Raw genomic sequence first — 18,428 nt, forward strand, 5'->3', positions numbered from 1 at the left:
ATGCATTAGTGTGTATTGAGTAATAGTTAAATTTAGGGATAATTTCAGAAACCTCCCCTGAGGTTTTTGACATTTACACTTACCTCCCCTGTGGTTTGAACAATTACACTGACCTCCCCTGAGGTTACTAATCCTTTACAAATTCAGTCCAAATGATTAAAATATTATTTTAGAGAGTGAAATTAGAATTTTGTACCTGATTTGTCCTTTGTGTCACATGTCCAATGAATGGCAAAGTATTACAAATTAATTAACAATTAATAAACTTTAACGAGCGTAGTTTATAGGCAAATACGTATTGCCTATTTAAAGTACCAGCTCTTTACATGAATTTTATTTTCAAGCATTTACTTTATCACAAATATTTATTCTCAAATACAGATTTGTATTTACTCTCAAATATTTAATTTTTGTTAAATACAAAACCTACCAGTTTTTCTTCCGTAGAAATATTAATATAACATTTTTTCAATTTCAATTACAAATATTTATGTATTTAACATAAATTAAATGATTCAGAATAAAATACTCATAAAGAGCTAATACTTTACTCATGTAATGGATGAAAGCCATAAAAAATTAACATTTTATAGGCCATTTCTTTTTTTTAAAAAATTTTAATTTATATTAAATAGATAGCCTATCGATTTTCTTTTTACAAGAATATTATTGTAACACCTTTTAATTTTTAATTACAAATATTGATATATTTATTGTAAATTAAATATTTAAAAATAAAATAACTGTAAAGAGCCGGTACTTTAAATAAGTTATGCGTGTTTGCCTATAAACTACACTCCTTACTTAAATCAATAAACTACACTCCTTAACTTAAATCAATAAACTATACTCCTTACTTTAAATAGTGTAGTTTATAGGCAAATATGCATATCCTATTTAAAGTATCGGCTCTTTACAGATATTTTATTTTCAAATATTTAATTTATGATAAATATATTAACATTTGTAATTAAAAATTAAAAAGTGTTAAAGTAATATTCTTGTAAAAAAAATCAGTAGGTTATCTATTTAATATAAATTAAATATTTTTAAAAAAATAAATGGCCTCATAAACTATTAATTTTTTATGACTTTCATCCATTACATGAGTAAAGTATTGGCTCTTTATGGATATTTTATCATAAATCATTTAATTTATGTTAAATACATAAATATTTATAACTAAAATTGAAAAAGTGTTATATTAATATTTCTACGCAAGAAAAACTGGTAGGTTTTGTGTTTAACAAAAATTAAATATTTGAGAGTAAATACAAATCTGTATTTGAGAATAAATATTTGTGATAAAATAAATGTTTGAAAGTAAAATACATGTAAAGAACTGGTACTTTAAATAGACAATACGTATTTGCCTATAAACTACGCTCGTTAAAGTTTATTAATTGTTAATTAATTTGTAATACTTTGCCATTCATTGGACATGTGGCACAAAGGACAAATCAGGTACAAAATTCAAATTTCACTTTCTAAAATAATATTTTAATCATTTAGACTGAATTTGTAAAGGATTAATAACCTCAGGGGAGGTCAGTGTAATTGTTCAAACCACAGGGAAGGCAAGTGTAAATGTCAGAAACCTCAGGGGAGGTTTCTGAAATTATCCCTTTAATTTACTCAAACTCAGTTCGATAAGAGTTCGATTCAATAAATAAACATATCAAGTTTAAACATAATATTCTTTCTTTGAGGAGAGATTGAACATAATTTCAAGTTAAATAATAATAAACAAATAAGCTTGAACTCTTTCACTTCAGATCAGTAATGTAAATGATTTTAATTAAATCAAACACTTTTTTTTTTTTTTAAATCGTTTACGCCACTTATCTTAAGTGGATACTACTAAAGCTATTGGCAGTGGGCTGACTGTGATGATTTTTCTCACGCAAGCAATTATATAATAGCCCATAGCAGTTAGCATACACAAAATTGGTCAATTTGAATTCCAAACAGACACAAAATAAGCCCAGCATAGTAAATCGCCCATAACCCCACAACAAGCTCTATTAGGCTGACCACTGATCCACTGCCAAATTGCCACCTAACACAACTTAGCTCCGCTCTGCCCCCTGCGCAAAAACTCGGGGGTAAAAAAAAACCGCCACAACTCCGGCACCGTACGATGAGCAGCAAAGCCCGTAATTTCCGCCGCCGCGGCGGAGATGACGCTGACGACGACGAAGACAACGACAAGAGTACCAGAACCCCCACCACCAACGGCTCCACCACCACATCATCAAAACCCCAATTCAAATCCATTTCCTCCGCCACAAGACCTAAAAAACCGGTAACTGCAGTTCCCAAAAGCCGCCTGAGCTTCGCTGACGATGAGGAAGCCGACGCCGACCAATTGCCCATTAAACCTCGTCCCTCTTCATCAAACTCTCGTCTCCCCAGACCCTCTTCTTCTTCCTCTTCTCATCATAAGCTCAGCTCGTCTAAAGACCGAATTGGGCCTCAAACGACGGCGTCGCTACCTTCCAATGTGCAACCCCAAGCTGGAACTTACACCAAAGAAGCCCTCCTTGAGCTCCAGAAGAACACTAGAACCCTCGCCTCTTCCCGTTCAGCCCGGCCCGAACCTCCCAAATCGAAGCCCGAAGTGACGCCCACTGAGCCCGTTATCGTATTGAAAGGGCTAGTGAAGCCAAAACCTAATATGGTTGATGATGCAGATGGGGAAATCGAGAATGACGAGATGGGTGTTGAGCAGCAAGGCGATTTGGTGAGAACTGAGAGAGATGAGGCAAAGTTTAGATTGGGTTTGAGAGGGAAAAGTGAGGTTTCTGGGGGAGTCATACCAGACCAGGCGACAATAGACGCGATAAGGGCAAAAAGAGAGAGGCTCAGGCAGGCAGGTCCCGCAGCCCAGGATTATATATCATTGGATGGAGGAAGTAATCACGGTGAAGCCGAGGGGTTGAGCGATGAGGAGCCAGAATTTCGAGGGAGAATCGGGTTTTTTGGAGCAAAAATTGATGGTGGGAAGAAGGGCGTGTTTGAGGATTTTGAGGAGAGAGTAACGGCAAAGGATAGCGCTGTTCTTAATAGCGATGATGAGGATGAGGAAGAATTGGAAAAGTTGTGGGAAGAGGAGCAGGCAAGGAAAGGTTTGGGATTAGGAAAGAGGCTAGATGATGGCGTTAGTGTAGGAGTCAGTAGTAGTACTGCTGGTGGTAGTAGTGTTAATGTGCCTCAGAGTGTCCCTCAGCAGAAATTTGGTTATCCAATCGTGGCCTCTGGTAGTGTATATTCTTCAGTGCAGATTAGTTCTGTTGATACTGTTGGTCCTAGTATTGGGGGTGCTGTTGGGGGATTGCCTGGATCAGATGAAATGCCGATATCACAAAAAGCTGAGCTCGCTAAGAAAGTTTTGTATGACAATGTGAAGATGCTTAAGGTATGCATTGGCATTTATTCCTAGTGTTTGTTTTGAAATTTGATTACTTATTCTTTGTTTTATAAGTTTAAGTAGGATTTCTTCTGGAAATACAGCATTATCAGTTTAAGTTGTAAATTAGCTGTGAGATTACCATTGCAAGTAGAAAAACAAGAATTACTGGATAAAGCATTTAATTAATAGTTTTCTGCTTCTGTCTTGACCAGTATTAATTTGGACATTTAGAAGGTATTTGAGTTTAATACCAATATGTTGCTCTGAAGAAAATGTTCATTGGTGTTTACAAGTTTTATTTTCTTCCCTCTGTTTATGTAGTGATTGCAACTGATCTGTTATTGTCTTTTGACTTATCTTTTTCTTAGGAGTCTCATAAGAAAACAATGGATACATTAACAAGGAATGATGAAAATCTATCCGCTTCACTGTTGAATGTCACCAAGCTGGAAAATTCATTATCTGCTGCTGGTGAGAAGTTCATCTTTATGCAAAAGCTTCGTGAGTTTGTTTCTGTTATATGTGACTTTTTGCAGGTACGGATTATCTGATTTATCAATCTCCAATTTATTTTGGTGCCCTCCATAGTTGCCAAATCTTAACGTGATAGATCAATTATGTTGTTCTCTTTATTTGTTTTGCTACTGTCACTGAGCATAAGTGACTGAAAGTATGGAGAATCTGTTGTCCTAACACCCCCCATCTTTATTTTTCGGTATATGTTAAATCCTGTTGTTAGTTATTAGGAGCTTTGAGGTTATAACTACTTAGATTGCTTCACTTCAGCCATCTTTAGCTTCTCTTCCAATTTTTCTGTCACTGTATAGATCCAAGTAGGTTTTGGTACTGAAGGATCTATAAATATTGTTATTTTGGAGTTCTTAACTCATATGTTGGTTTACTGCTTTGAATCATGTTGTTTAACGTGCTACTTTTGTAATTTTGAAGATAATTTTATCAATTTTGGAACTTTCAGATTTTCTAGTGTCTTTTACATGTATGCTCTGTTAGTTGACGTATATTTAGTTCTTTTCTTTATCATCTATCAATTAAGACGATGTAGATGAGGTTGCGTTCTTCTCATGGCAGTACATGCTATTTTTTCTCTTTCTAAATTCAGGCGGAATTATGAACTGAGGTTCATAATATTTAGGGCAGCAATTGTGGAAGAGTTGGTTATATAGGTTGTCTTGTCTCCTTTAGTGTGATGATGAGCATGAAAGTGGCATATAGAGAATTATTCTTTTTCAAAGAATGTCTCAGGGACCCATCTGATGGTTTTTTTGACTGCTTAAATTTTGATGATTCTGGGTGTCAATTGTATATTCACCTCTTTCCTCATTTAGTTTCAATTTTCTTCTGTTGGCTTTGGATAATGTTCTCCTGTTTGGTATCATTGCCATTGTGGATTATCTGCTGTTGTAGTGCTCCTCGTGCTCCCAATATTCATGCATACATATTCCTCCTCACTTTGAGCAGCAATACAGACACTACTGCTTGCTTGTGAATGAAGTCATTGTGCAATACATAGATAGAAGAAAGTTTTTTGATCCTCAGTTGTTTTTCTCAAGTTGAAGAATATCTTCATCTGTGCTATATTGTTATTTTGTGAGTGAGCTGTGTGGATTCATACTGGATGTAAATTTGAGACTTCTCTTTTGGTTTATGTGCTATTCACTCTGTTGCATTTTATACGTCACTATTTTGGTTTGTGTCAAAAAAGTTTCAAGAAAGTATATAAAGCCTAACTTGACCCTTTATACAAATCCTAAGAAATAATCGTAGGAGGCATGTTGCCATGATAAATAACATTACAAACCATCTCTTAACTATGGTAGTTGTGCCTCATGTAAAACTTCAAATTCAACTAACAAAATATTGTTGTTCAATTGATGGGCAATAATGGGAACAGTTGCTTTGCTAGCTGATGTATTTTTGTCATACTCTACTTTTCTTAAGTATGCACAAAGTTGTCAATGACATATAATGTGGGTTGGAGAAGAATTCTGTGGATACTCTAGGGTTTTCTGGTTTAACATCTTGCCCTTGCCCTGGTTACATGTAGGAGTTTCCATTACTTTCCTTGAAGGGCTTTGAGCATTTTGTTTGGCTGTTTTCATCTTTTGTTTCTTGTTCTTGGTCTACTCTGCTAGATAGTGTTTTCTAAATGTAACATTAATGTAATTTTGATCTGATATTAATCTTGCTCTTTGCAGCATAAGGCTCCTTTCATTGAAGAACTTGAAGATCAGATGCAGAAGCTACACGAAGAAAGAGCAGCTGCAATTCTAGAAAGAAGAATCGCTGATAATAACGATGAAATGAAGGAATTAGAACCAGCTGTGAGTGCAGCAATGTCTGTTTTTCGTAAAGGTGGAAGCAGTGCAGCAATGATAGAATCAGCTATAAGTGCTGCTCAGGCTGCATCTGCAGCTGCAAGAGAATTAAGAGACTTACCTGTGGAGCTAGATGAACTTGGCAGAGATTTGAATCTGCAGAAACGAATGGATTTAGCTAGGAGGGCAGAGGCTCGACAATACAGGAAAGCTAAGTCAGATTCAAAGAGATTGTTGTCCATGGAAATTGACAGTCCTAATCGGCCAATGGAAGGGGAATCAAGTACTGATGAAAGTGACAGTGAGAGTACAGCTTATCAGTCAAGTCGTAATCAGTTGCTTCAGATTTCTGAACAGATCTTCAGTGATGCAGCTGACGATTATGCTCAACTTTCAGCAGTTGTAGAAAGGTTTGAGAGATGGAAAAAGGAGTATGCTTCAAGCTACCGTGATGCTTATATGTCACTAAGTGCGCCTACTATTTTCACTCCTTATGTAAGGCTTGAGCTTCTAAAGTGGGATCCACTTCATGAGGATTCAGACTTTATTCATATGAAATGGTATGGAGCGTCCAGTTGAAATTTGGCTGTACAATTTGAGCAACACTTTGATTAAATGCCTTTTTGTTTCATGATTCACTCTAAAATATTTTGCTGACTCCTGGCAAGGTTAAGGCCTCTGGGACCAGCACAATTGTGCAGCCTCTTGCTTCTTCTTCTTCTTCTTTCTTTATTATTTTATTCTGGCCTTCTTTGTTTACCCTTTTTTCCGTGAATCATGTCATTTCATTTATACATTATTTTTATCACTAAAATTTTTTTTTTCTTGGGTCAACGATGAAAAAATTTTAAACAAACAAAATCCTGTTACAAATTAGCCAAACCATGATAATGTAACTTATAGATGTGTTCTTATTTTTCTGTTAGATGTAGTACTTTCATATCGTGGAACTTGAATGTCCAGTAACTATTCTTTTTGGTGGATTTGCTGGTCAACTGAATCAAATTACCTCGAGGTTGAAAATTTTTTCTTGGCTTGACCCGCATGGTTGCAACTGTAGTAGCTTTCTAGCTTCAAATATACAGTGGCTGTTGTCTGTAATTCTGCTGTCCACTTCTAGAGCAGGGCAATAATTTTAGTGGGGGTTGTCTCTTTAAATGCTCGTATCATTTAAACAAGCATGGTGGAAATTTTTTGTGAGCTTGATGATTTCTACCAGTTAGCAATGGTTAGGTAGACCACTGAATGCAGAGATAAAAGAGTATGAGATTATTGACTTCACTTTTGTTGTAACGTGCTAATGAGAGAGAATGAGATCTTTTTGTTTTGGGTTTTTTTTTTTTTATGATGCTGAGTCTATCATCTCTCCTACTTCCAGGCACTCCTTGTTATTTGATTATGGTCCAGAAGATGATGCTGACGCCAACCTTATTCCGGAACTAGTAGAGAAACTGGCAATTCCAATTTTGCATCACCAGTTAGTATACTGCTGGGACATGCTTAGTACACGTGAAACAGAGTACGCTGTTTCTGCTACAAACTTGGTCTTAGGATATGTTCCTCCATCCAGTTTGGCACTTGGGAACTTAGTAGCTGCACTTCGAGACCGCCTGGCTGATGCTGTGACCAATTTGATGGTATTTCTTATCTCCTTTTTGGATTACCATTTGCAGAGTATATCAACTAGTACTTGTCTTCCCTTAAATATTATATTGTTACTAAAAGGATATAAGTTTATAGGTGCCAACGTGGAACACACTTGTATTAAAAGCTGTACCGAACGCGGCAAGAGCTGCAGCGTACAGATTTGGTGTGTCTGTTCGTTTGATGAAGAACATATGTCGATGGCATAAGGTTCTTGCAAGGCCAGTATTGGAAAAGCTTGCTCTGGATGAACTATTAATTGGCAAGATTCTTCCTCATCTTCGAAGCATTGAATCAAACATTCACGATGCAGTTACAAGAACAGAGAGAGTCGTTGCCTCCTTAGATGGGGTCTGGGCTGGTCCAAGTGTTACTGGGGATCGCAGGTACTTGTTTCTTCAAGTGAAAAGTGTCATTCTCTTGGTTTAAGATGGAAGTATGTCTAAGATGCTACTGAAGAATTGTGAAAGAAGCTTTTAAGTTAAATTTTCAAGTTTTGCCAAATCTTAGGATCACAGAAAAATAATTCTTAAAATTGAGTTTGCTTTTGAGATAGCATCTTTGCTTGATCTCGCTTGCTATTTGGTCAGGCACTATTGCAAAAATATGATTTACATATTTATCCTTGCCACTACAAACAATACAGACCTACATGCTCCTCCTGTATCAAACCTGAAAGTAAGGTGGATTTAGAAAATACAATAGATAAAGGGAAAAGTGGGGAAACATAGTTGCCAGTTTGCTTGGGTTTTGTAGTGGCTTAGTATGTGGGCAATTGCCTCTCTCTATATACAGCATTCACTAAGTGCATAAATTGTAGCAAAACTTTCTGTTTGTGCTGAAGTGACATATTTCAGAGGGACAGATGGTCTTACGTGGCATGGGTATTTAGTGTGTGGAGGAGGTAGAGAGGAAAAGTAGGGAAATTTGGTAAGAGATGAAAGCCTTGTAAAATGCTAAGCCAGGAAAAGCCCTGTGTTCAAGCATATAAAAGAAAGTTAACTTTATGGGCTAATGTCTGTATCTGGATGGTTTCATCTCATGAGGACCCTTCTGAGTCAATCCTTTTAATGAAAATGATTAGAGTTGGACACGATTCCAACTTGACATTCAAAACTCTCTGAATGCTCACCCTAAATTGTCCAGTGCAACCTTGAGGTTCAAGGTCATTCGTTCATTAAAATGTTTTTCTTTTTTTTTTTTTGGGATACTATGTTGCCAGTTATTTAGTTCTCTATTTATTGCATGTGGTACGCGCATCTTTTTCTCCATGGCTTTCAATAGCATGTGGCTTTCAATGGCATGTTGCATGTAAATTAGTGATGAATTTTTGAAGGCCTTGCGTTGTCACCTGACTAATTTCCTTTGCCCCATGATACAAGTCGGCAATGGACTGTTACCCTACTTCTCATATGAGTAAACTCACTGTATCCTCACTATGCTTGTAGCCCAAAACTGCTGCCACTGGTGGAATTTTTGCTATCACTTGGAAGGACGCTGGAGAAGAGGCATGTTTCTGGTGGGATTCAGGCAGAAACTGCCAAACTTGCTCGCCGATTGAAGAAGATGCTTGTGGAGCTAAATGAGTACGACCAAGCTAGGGCAATATTAAGAACCTTTAGTCTCAAGGAGGCGTTGTGACTCCCTTATCTCCGATGTCGAATTGTCCCTCTTGCTCCTCCTCTGTCTAATGGTTCCCCCTTGCCTGTACATTTAACGGTTTCAAAGACTTGGGGAGCTAACATCAGCTCTTGCTTATCATAAAGCACAATTTTGAAAAGAATGAGATTCCTTGATACACCTAGTTAGCATAGTCTTTGAATTAGATGCCCGTGGCCCCCCTCTGGTGGCCCAGGTAATGCATTTTGTGTTTTGCTTCGAGCTGAGGCTCTGGTGCCCCCTCTCTTCTCCATCAGTATGAAAACCCTATGAATTATTGGTTTCGTGTTATAGTCACGGAGAAACCAAAAGATGAGCTCTTATCAAGAACCCCAATTCCGGCCCCTTTCGATTCGTCGTCTTTCTGTCAAGATCCATCTGAAGTATCGATTTCATGTCATGTCTGGACATGGAAGGCCTTTTCTTTTCTCGTGTATTCTAATGAGAATGCAGCCCTTGTAACTTTGTTTTTAGGGTTCGGCAACTGGAACTTTTTGGTGGCTCTTGCGGATTTTTTGGTTAATTAGCAGATATATGTTTTTTTTTTTTTTGGGTTTTTGGGGGTTGGGGGTCATAATAAACTTCCGTTTTGAGCTGTCTTTTAGAAAAGATTAGGTCATGCTTTGATTGCTTGTTTCTGTTCGAAAATATTGTCATGTTTTGTGATCATATTTTCCTATCATTTTTTTTCTCACATATATCAAATTGATATAGTAAATTTTTCATGAAAAATGACGGAAAAATGCAATCCAAACACAACCTTAGGGTTTCATTGAAGAAAATTTCCTAATTTTTAATAGGGATAATTTCAGAAACCTCCCCTGAGGTTTCATGAAATATCACCTAGCACTCCTGAACTTTTCAAAATCTCACTTAGCACCCTTGAAGTGATAGTAGGGCCATTTACTAATATCAAAGGTGATGAATTGTCAATAATACCCTCATATTTAAATTTTCTAAACTTATTTTTCTTTCTCTAAATGTCAATGAAATATAGGATTTAATCAATGAAATATTCAGCGCATTTGGAGAAAAACAGCTGCAGGTTCTTTTTTTCCCCTTTTTTTGTGTTTCACAACTTTTTATTTATTTAGTTATTTGTTCCTATTCATGTAGAGCGCAAGAGAAATAAAGTAACTAAAACTCCAAACTGCAGTTTTTCAAATTCTGAGTTTTTTATAATAAAATTTTCATATTTCATACCCATAAAAAGTCTGTCTATTTTGAGTATATTCTCTATATGATATTGAAGTTGAATTTCATCTATTGCTGAGTTTTTTTGGCTCAAATGTATGCTTTTTACATGCTAATTGCCTTCAATGCTATGGAGGGTTTTATTTATAGAAATGGTTTAAAAAAATATTTGCTTTACTGTCTCTCTCTACTATAGAAATGACTATTGGCTGTAACATAAAATCTTATTAATTTTCATCTCCTCACTTTTAAGATGGTTTCAATTTAGTACTTTTTTTCCTTGGTTTGTAAAATGTTCATTTTTTTATAGGCTAAGGGTATTAAAGGCACTAAAATAATCTCTCTCCTCAAACATGAATTTTTTAATATTACTTTTGGTTAGAAGGGTGACAATGTTACCAAAATGTCAATTCGAGGGGTGCTAAGTGAGATTTTGAAAACCTCAAGGGAGCTAGGTGATATTTCATGAAACCTCAGGGGGGGTTTCTGAAATTATCCCTTTTTAATATCTCAGTAAAGTGCGAAGGGTGACTAACGAGTCTCTTGTGTCTATCAAGATGGGATGTATTCACAAGCAGGAATGATTGGGACTCCATGAATTCGGGACATAAAATTTGAGGAAACTTTCCGACAAGATGTCTTCTGTGAGACTGTGACCGATAAAATTTGAGGAAACTTTCGGGACGGTCCATAAATTTTTGCCTTTGTGCAGTTTTGGCCCCTCAACTATGTATTTCACAAATAAGCCCTTGAATAAAAAAAAATTTAGGAACTTTTTTCGTTATTTTTTACCATTAGAGGTGATGGAATTGGGGGCAAAATTGACCAAACAAAAAAATCGACCCATGCAAATAACCTAAAAAGTGTGGTTGACTAATTATTTCATCAAATTCGAGCTAGAAAAGGTAAAAGAAAGAAGAGAAAGAAATATTAAACTCCATATCATGTATTAGTTGACTTAATATAGTTAATTTTTAATCAAATAGAAAGTTTCCTCGTAAAATTTACACTAACGAGTGCCTTGAGAGAAAAATCTAGCATAGAATGTTAGAAGTACATCTTACAAAAAGGAGAATATGTGAAAATCGTTTAGGAAGCTTGCAAAATCGATTTCTTGTACATCATGACTAATTACGTTTGAGTGGCTGTTTAGGATTCAAACATTCGCCGAGAGCAAAAGGTTACGGCTGGAAAGGGGAAGGGTTGGAGCAACAGAAATTTGTTGAAAAATTTAGGAGGCTATGAAAGAGAGATCATCCAAATACTCCTAAAATAAATTTCCACAATTTAGCTGCATCTTCCCCGCACTAAGACAAAATTGTTATCTACCAGTTTTAGCCAAGGCAGGCCCTAATCTGCAGTTATTTGCATTTTGAGCCAAGGCAGGCCCTCGGACCAATTACTACGACGGCTTTGCTCATAATCGTTCATGCCCCCTTTTTCTCCTAAATTTGTGGTTGTGGCTCATCCCCACCTACTACTAGTACAAGGAGTACAAGTGTACAACGTACATCATTTTGATGATTGTCATCAGGCAGATGGACATAGGGGACATGTTCACACGGCACCAACCAAAACATTACAAGTCAAGACATTGTTTGATTGCCAGAAGGCAGTCACTGTTTTTGTTTCGATTTTGCCTCCAAATGGCAAATTCACATGCACTTTGACGTTAGGAGATGAGTAGGTGCCCTCGTGCAAGATTTAGCAGCCATGCAGATCACCGGGAGCAAGGGTAGATGCTTAACTACTTTTGCTCCACTAAACACCCAAATTAAAGATGTCTGCAAATGTAAAAAAAAAAATAATAATAATAATAATAAAGGAAATATTTAAATCTTGTTGAACTTGACTTGGTATGCACCGGTAAGAAAATGAGAAAAAAAACGAGACTGTTCGAAGAGGAAGAAAATTTGTATTTGATTGATTTTGAGACCAACAGCATGTGGAAAGGAAAGATAGATAGATAGGTCGAAAATGAGAAGAAACCTGCGTATGAACTCGGAAAGTTAGGTACTAGGAGGCAGAAATTGGCTAACTCTTGCATGTAGAGTTGATATCAGTAGCCAACTGAATAGTTAGGTGTTTGGAGTTCTTGTATATGGTGGTTACAATTGCACGGGAAGCTGGGCTATCAAATCAATTACTCTTGAACCGTCGTAGTTTTCAGATCACAGGTTGGATTTTCAGACTCAAAAAAGACTTCAGCAGTGTAAAGTGGAGCTCTAGCTGTGCAAGAAACTCCCAAAACGGGCTGTTGAATTTGTAGGTCACCGTTGATTAGAAAGGAGGCTGGACTAAGAATGAATGAAAGGAATATCTAAATGAAATATGGGAAAAGAGGATGAAATGTCTGCACATAGATAAAGCCTAGGAATTGAGGCAAAATAATTGGGAACCTGTAGGGTCACCTGGATATACTCTCCTACTTTCAATGAACTTTATGAGTATCTTTTTTTTTTTTTCTTCTTTTGGCAAAATTATCGTTTAATTAGGCATGGGTCGAAACATTTGCATGTCAAACTACGGTGCATTTGGATGGTAGGAAATGAAGAGGGGAAAGAAAAAGAGTATTATTTTCATGAAATAATTCTTCCACTTCACCCTAAAAATTTAGGCCATGCTTGGATTGTTTATTTCCGTCGGAAAATATTGTCGTTTTCCGTGATCACATTTTTCTATCACCTTTTTCCCTCACATATATCAAATCGCTACAGTAATTTTTCCATGAAAAATGATGAAAAATGCAATCCTTACTTTGACGTCAAATCAGTTGGACTCCTAAAACGCCAAGTTTTAGTCTGTCCATTCTTTTTTTTTTTTGGTCAGCAACCATACATTTGTATAACCTACTCTATCCTAATTTAGGAGGAGGGAGAGCCTAAGAAGGCTGTGGTAGGGGCTAGTGGGTATACAGACCCAACTAGACCAAAGAAGTGTTACGGCACAACTCTTAGATTTTTTTCGCTGCTGACGAGATTCAACAGCTCAAAGAGAGATTTGAATCCCTTCTTGATGGTCACTGAGCCATTGGCCCGGTGGTTTAGTTGGTCCATTCAGATAAATGGTCTTGTCCCCTTGACTCTCTTCCAACCAGGATAATGTGGAGGCCAAGACTCACACACGATCTTATGAACTGATAGGCTACCTACCCCTGTGGAGGAAGATTAGTTCGAGGTGCAGGTTGCAAGGATAAGTATGGAGGGGTTCAATTGAAATGACCTCAATTATTGAGGGCCAGAGTAGATTTAATCTCTTTTTCTTTTTTTTTTTTTGGGTGAGAAAAAGTAAAAAATGATCAGTTAGTGAGAGCTTGATTCATATATTTAATTTGAATAGCATAGAGGGCCAAAATTGAATTATTCCTACAATGAATTGTTGAAGAAGGTCAGAGAAGAAGTAAAGGTTGTATTCGATTTATAATCATTGTTGCTGGGATGGAAAGCAAAGGATGGAAGGAAAAGCAGAGCCAGCCAACGTACTTAATCATTGTTGTTGATATACTTAGATTAATGAGACAAGCCTCAAATTAAATACAACGCACTTATCTTAAGTACGTTGCGTTGCCACTTAACTAATTAAAAGTAACTCATCTATTTGAATAGTAAAACATCTGACAACGTCAATATGTACTTTCTTATCATTGAAAACTAGTAAATTAAACTCACATTACGGTCCAAAAACTTTAATCAGTTGAGATTTCAATTTCAATCCTTACTTGGCAGCCGATTAAATCAACATATGCAAAATCAAGAAATTTGAACTTTTCTTTAATTTTTTTAATGATGATGATATTTACATGTAACCTACAATTGCAAGGTTATATTAATGAATTACAACTCTCATCTAAGAGAGTCGAAAATAACAAATCGTTCAATACCAACCTCTTTTTCTCCACCACATTACTCATGTTCTAACTAGAATTTAAGAATATTTGACTCTTTTGGCACAAAAATATGCATAGCAGAAACATTGTAGCACATATAAAAATAGGTGGGACGTGAACAAACACATAAAAAAATACTCAACGAATTTTTATCAAGTGGTAATCTTTCGTTTAGAACAACTCACAAATCTCAACTGCGAGACTTTTTCTCAAGTCTACTCCTAGGACTCAATTCAACTCAACTCTCTCTTCAAATAATAATCTAGTACACCAGTATATTTTTAAATTACAAAAGTTGCTAGACCAAACCAGAGCTTACTTGGATTTAGACTTACCATTGCCTAAATGACTTGAGCATAAGAAAAGGAAACTCCACGGACTTAGAATCAAATTTGTACTAGGACACAACAACTATGAACTAAAAGGAAACATTATTGAACTTGCCAAACATCCATAAAGAGTTAATTAAATAATGAAAAGGTTGACAATAAGCAATTCGTTGCAAAAGAAATAGATTCGCAAGAAAATCGGAGGCCGCCAATTTGTTTGTTGACTGGCAGATGGGTAATTCATAAGCACCGTCGTAATTTTGTCCTTAGCCGGCGCCTCTACGGTCTATATATGATCCAACACTATCTTAGAAATGTCTTAGGCCACAAGAGACGCTATTGCTTTAGTTACAAAATTTCAGCTCATATTTCTCTCTCTACTGGGGCCAAAGGCGAAGGCTTAATTAAGCCGAAAAAATGACTGCGTCTCCTTCTCCGAATGGACAAGCAGAAAAGAGAAGCAGAATCTTGATCATCGGAGCTACAGGTTTTATTGGTCACTTTATTGCACAAGCAAGTCTTGCTTCCGGTAAGTCAACCTATATTCTCAGCCGGGCAGCTGCCTCTTGCCCTTCTAAGGCCAGAGCCATCAAAGCTTTGGAGGATCAAGGAGCCATTAGTATTCATGTAAATTATCTCTATGCACCTTTTCTCTTTATGCATGCATGATTGCTTTTCCTTCTTTCGCTGAAGCAAGCGAGAATGTGTGAACTTGTAGTGGGAAGAACAGGAAATGCTGGAAAAGGGAGAAGATTCTGAGAGGAGGCAAAAAATTAAGGTCATGTATTGTTTAACAGCAATTTAATAAGTAATAGAATGGGCTGATATGGTGACTCTTCTGTGTTCTTTTATTGCTGTTAATCTATATCAATTGCAGAGGTGGTCATTTGGAGGAAGAACAGGAGTCTGTTGCTAGTCTAATAGGGTTTGAAATGCGAGGCTTTTTGCACCAAAACCTTCATTCTTTTGATGCATTTTTCAAAACTTACCCTTGTTATTTTTCTTTGTAAGATTTGACAATCAATATATACATATATATTAGCCTCTATCAAGTAAATCTTAGTTCCCTAATGCTTAAAATTTCCTCATTTCTTATTAAGTATGTACGCTCACGTTCAACAAAATTTTGACAACTATCTTGCTATTAATTCAGAAACTATGGAAGTTCTTTCCTGAATTTTTGGAGCTTATTCCACAATAGGCGTTTTCGCCTATTATAATTTAAGTGTGTGTCATACATGTGCATGTCTGGGGCCATCATTGTGATGTTTGTTTGTACAATGCGGTTTTTGGTTGTGGAAATCAGGGTTCTGTCAATGACCAAGAATTCATGGAAAAGACTTTGAAAGAGCATGAGATAGACATAGTTATATCAGCTGTCGGTGGAGGCAATTTACTAGAGCAAGTTATCCTCATCCGTGCCATGAAGGCTGTTGGTACTATTAAGGTACGAAAATGAGGCATAGTAGTATTATCTGGCAAGCTTGCTAAATCTGAAAATCCAGGTGTTGTACCAGCCATTTGCTCAAGAAACTGCAGTGGGTATTCTTCAATATATTGTGCATATATTAATCCGATCAAGAAAAGAAATTTAACGTCTTGCTAGTTTTTTATATATATAGAGATTCTTGCCCTCCGAGTTTGGGCATGATGTGGACAGAGCGGAGCCAGTGGAGCCAGGGCTGACCATGTACAATGAAAAACGAAGAGTCCGAAGGTTGATTGAGGAATCAGGAATACCATATACTTACATTTGCTGCAACTCAATTGCTTCGTGGCCCTATTATGATAATACCCACCCTTCTGAGGTTTTGCCACCATTGGATCAGTTCCAAATTTATGGCGACGGCAGCGTCAAGGGTTTGTTCTATTATTCCTTGTTTGTGTGGTGCATTGCATTTCCACTTCCTGCGTAGCTTATAGTCTAAGGCCACTTTCATTAGTTGAATTACATTTGATGAATGCAGTAAAAGAATATGCAGGAAGCGTTCATATACTGCTGTCAGATGTTATTGATACTACCATATAATTAATGACCCTCAAGGTATAAAATTTCTGCGTAGGTTGCTTGAGAGTCCATATAACCCTAAAACCTGAGAAATGCCATGAAAATGGCAGGGGACGAACTCGATCAAGGAGGCAAATGACATGTTGGCGACCTACATTGCATTTGATAAATTCGTTTTGTCAAATGACAACTATTTTTGTAGTTTTAGAGAGAAGGGGTCAGATCAAATGGGATACAACAGCATTAGAGTTGACTAAAAGGAGTCCTCCTTTAATTACTCTTTACTACGAGTTGATTACGATTCATCATGTGTGGCATTGGTGTCAACTGCCGGTCTGCCGCTAGTTACTTCTTACCTGGTATTAACAAAAAAAAGGAACCATGGAACAAGTCAGACGACGTTGTTTGGATTGTAGTTTTTTGCAGAAAATTGTTTACTGTACACTTTTCGTGAACAGGTTTTTTTTTTTTATTACATTTTTACCTTATATTTATATTATTAAATCATATTTTTTTTAATAAAAATTTTTAAAGATAGCAATCCAAACGAGCTCTCTGCATTGAGGGAGAAAAGGATAAATTCACTTTAGCTGAGTTGAAATGTACAGTGTGTAGTTGATACGAGGCTTGCTTGGACTAGCAAGACATTTCCCTTTTCGATCCAGACAGACACTTTAATGTTGTTTTTGTCGTTCCAAGTACACAAGGAATAATGAATGCAACCGTGGAAGATATATCTTGCAGCTTCGTCTAAAACCACCTGTATAAGTAGTAGTAATAACTTTTACCTTCTATCGTGAAAATTGATCCATAATATTGGTTACTGGTTGAGAGAGGCTCTTGGCTGTGGTTTTGAATTCCTATTTTTGGCAGCTTACTTTGTAGCCGGAGCAGATATTGGAAAATTTACTGTCAAAGCAGCAGAGGATGTTCGGACCCTGAACAAAATCGTTCATTTCCGGCCCTCATGCAATTTTCTCAACATCAATGAACTGGCTACTTTGTGGGAGAAGAAAATTGGACGCACCCTTCCTAGAGTTGTTGTATCCGAAGATGACCTACTTGCTGCAGCAGAAGGTATATCCACTCCCCCATTGTTTTCCAAGTTAATTCTTGAAAGATTTCTTCTCAAATTTTTGGGTGTGTTAATTAGTGTTGGTCAATGCAGAGAATATATTCCCACAAAGCGTGGTTGCATCGTTCACCCATGACATTTTCATAAAGGGCTGCCAAGTTAACTTCCCTGTGGACGGACCTAATGAAATTGAAGTCAGTAGCCTGTATCCAGATGAGCCCTTTCAAACCATGGATGAATGCTTCAATGAATTTGCAGGCAAAATAGAAGAAGACAAGAAGCGTGTTGTTGGCACTAAGGGGGAGAATATTGCACATCGCCTAGTTGACGTTCTTACCGCCCCCAAACTCTGCGCTTGACTGAATTACATGGCATGAAAAAGAGACGTTCCTGAATTTGAGCACCAAATGTCCTTGCTCTTTCCCTTTTTTTTTCCCGATTTCTAACCCCCCCCCCCCCACCTCTTCCTTGGATTCTCAGTAGTTTGTGAAGGGTAAGGTCTTTTATCTTTTCTGTGGTACACTAGATGAAAATAATGAACTTTCTTGTCTTATATTTATGAGTTTGTTTGTGAGGGTAAGATCTTTTCTGTGGTACGCTAGGTGGTTTGGGAGTTTCTCCTGCTAGATTAGTGAGTCTGTAACGGGCCTTGGGGCCTCCACATTGCCGGAAAGAAAATTTTTATGAAATAATGAAAATAAAAATGGCCTCCTATTTCTATCATAGATAGAACTTTTCCATACATAGCAATAGCATAGCAGTGGAGCATCTGCAGCAAATACCATCACACCCTTAAGAGCTTGATAAGTATACTCAAAAGCCTCAAAGGTTTTTGCTTTTCCCTTTTTTTTCCCCTTTTCCCTTCATAACATGTATGTGGTAATT

General features: G+C 36.9%; 2 protein-coding genes across 3 annotated transcripts; both read left to right on the forward strand.

Moving 5' to 3' along the window:
* The first annotated feature begins 1,997 nt into the window (after window positions 1–1,997).
* LOC113716720 (transcriptional repressor ILP1-like) lies at window positions 1,998–9,397 on the forward strand. The gene is made up of 6 exons (XM_027241126.2): window positions 1,998–3,418; window positions 3,781–3,948; window positions 5,629–6,308; window positions 7,127–7,385; window positions 7,489–7,778; window positions 8,841–9,397. Exons 1-6 carry the CDS (start codon window positions 2,141–2,143, stop codon window positions 9,031–9,033), a joined length of 2,868 nt encoding a protein of 955 aa, XP_027096927.2. The 5' UTR covers window positions 1,998–2,140; the 3' UTR covers window positions 9,034–9,397.
* Window positions 9,398–14,771: 5,374 nt separating this feature from the next.
* LOC113717034 (leucoanthocyanidin reductase-like) lies at window positions 14,772–18,266 on the forward strand. 2 transcript variants are annotated; one of them, XM_027241679.2, is made up of 6 exons: window positions 14,772–15,087; window positions 15,179–15,238; window positions 15,767–15,907; window positions 16,083–16,320; window positions 17,342–17,545; window positions 17,637–18,266. In XM_027241679.2, exons 1-6 carry the CDS (start codon window positions 14,878–14,880, stop codon window positions 17,900–17,902), a joined length of 1,119 nt encoding a protein of 372 aa, XP_027097480.2. In that variant the 5' UTR covers window positions 14,772–14,877; the 3' UTR covers window positions 17,903–18,266. The 2 variants fall into 2 exon arrangements, with proteins under 2 accessions (XP_027097480.2, XP_027097479.2); XM_027241678.2 differs by lacking the exon at window positions 15,179–15,238.
* Window positions 18,267–18,428: the final 162 nt, after the last annotated feature.

The sequence above is a fragment of the Coffea arabica genome, chromosome 11c, assembly GCF_036785885.1.
Source record: "Coffea arabica cultivar ET-39 chromosome 11c, Coffea Arabica ET-39 HiFi, whole genome shotgun sequence".
NCBI lineage: Eukaryota > Viridiplantae > Streptophyta > Magnoliopsida > Gentianales > Rubiaceae > Coffea > Coffea arabica.

Bases quoted from the DNA above. Each gene is read 5' to 3' on its own strand.
- LOC113717034 (XM_027241679.2), top strand. From the start codon at position 14,878: ATGACTGCGTCTCCTTCTCCGAATGGACAAGCAGAAAAGAGAAGCAGA. The intron at 15,908-16,082 runs GTACGAAAATGA...TTATATATATAG, and splicing joins AGGCTGTTGGTACTATTAAG to AGATTCTTGCCCTCCGAGTT. The intron at 17,546-17,636 runs GTATATCCACTC...TGGTCAATGCAG, and splicing joins CCTACTTGCTGCAGCAGAAG to AGAATATATTCCCACAAAGC.
- LOC113716720 (XM_027241126.2), top strand. From the start codon at position 2,141: ATGAGCAGCAAAGCCCGTAATTTCCGCCGCCGCGGCGGAGATGACGCT. The intron at 6,309-7,126 runs GTATGGAGCGTC...TCCTACTTCCAG, and splicing joins GACTTTATTCATATGAAATG to GCACTCCTTGTTATTTGATT. The intron at 7,386-7,488 runs GTATTTCTTATC...ATAAGTTTATAG, and splicing joins ATGCTGTGACCAATTTGATG to GTGCCAACGTGGAACACACT.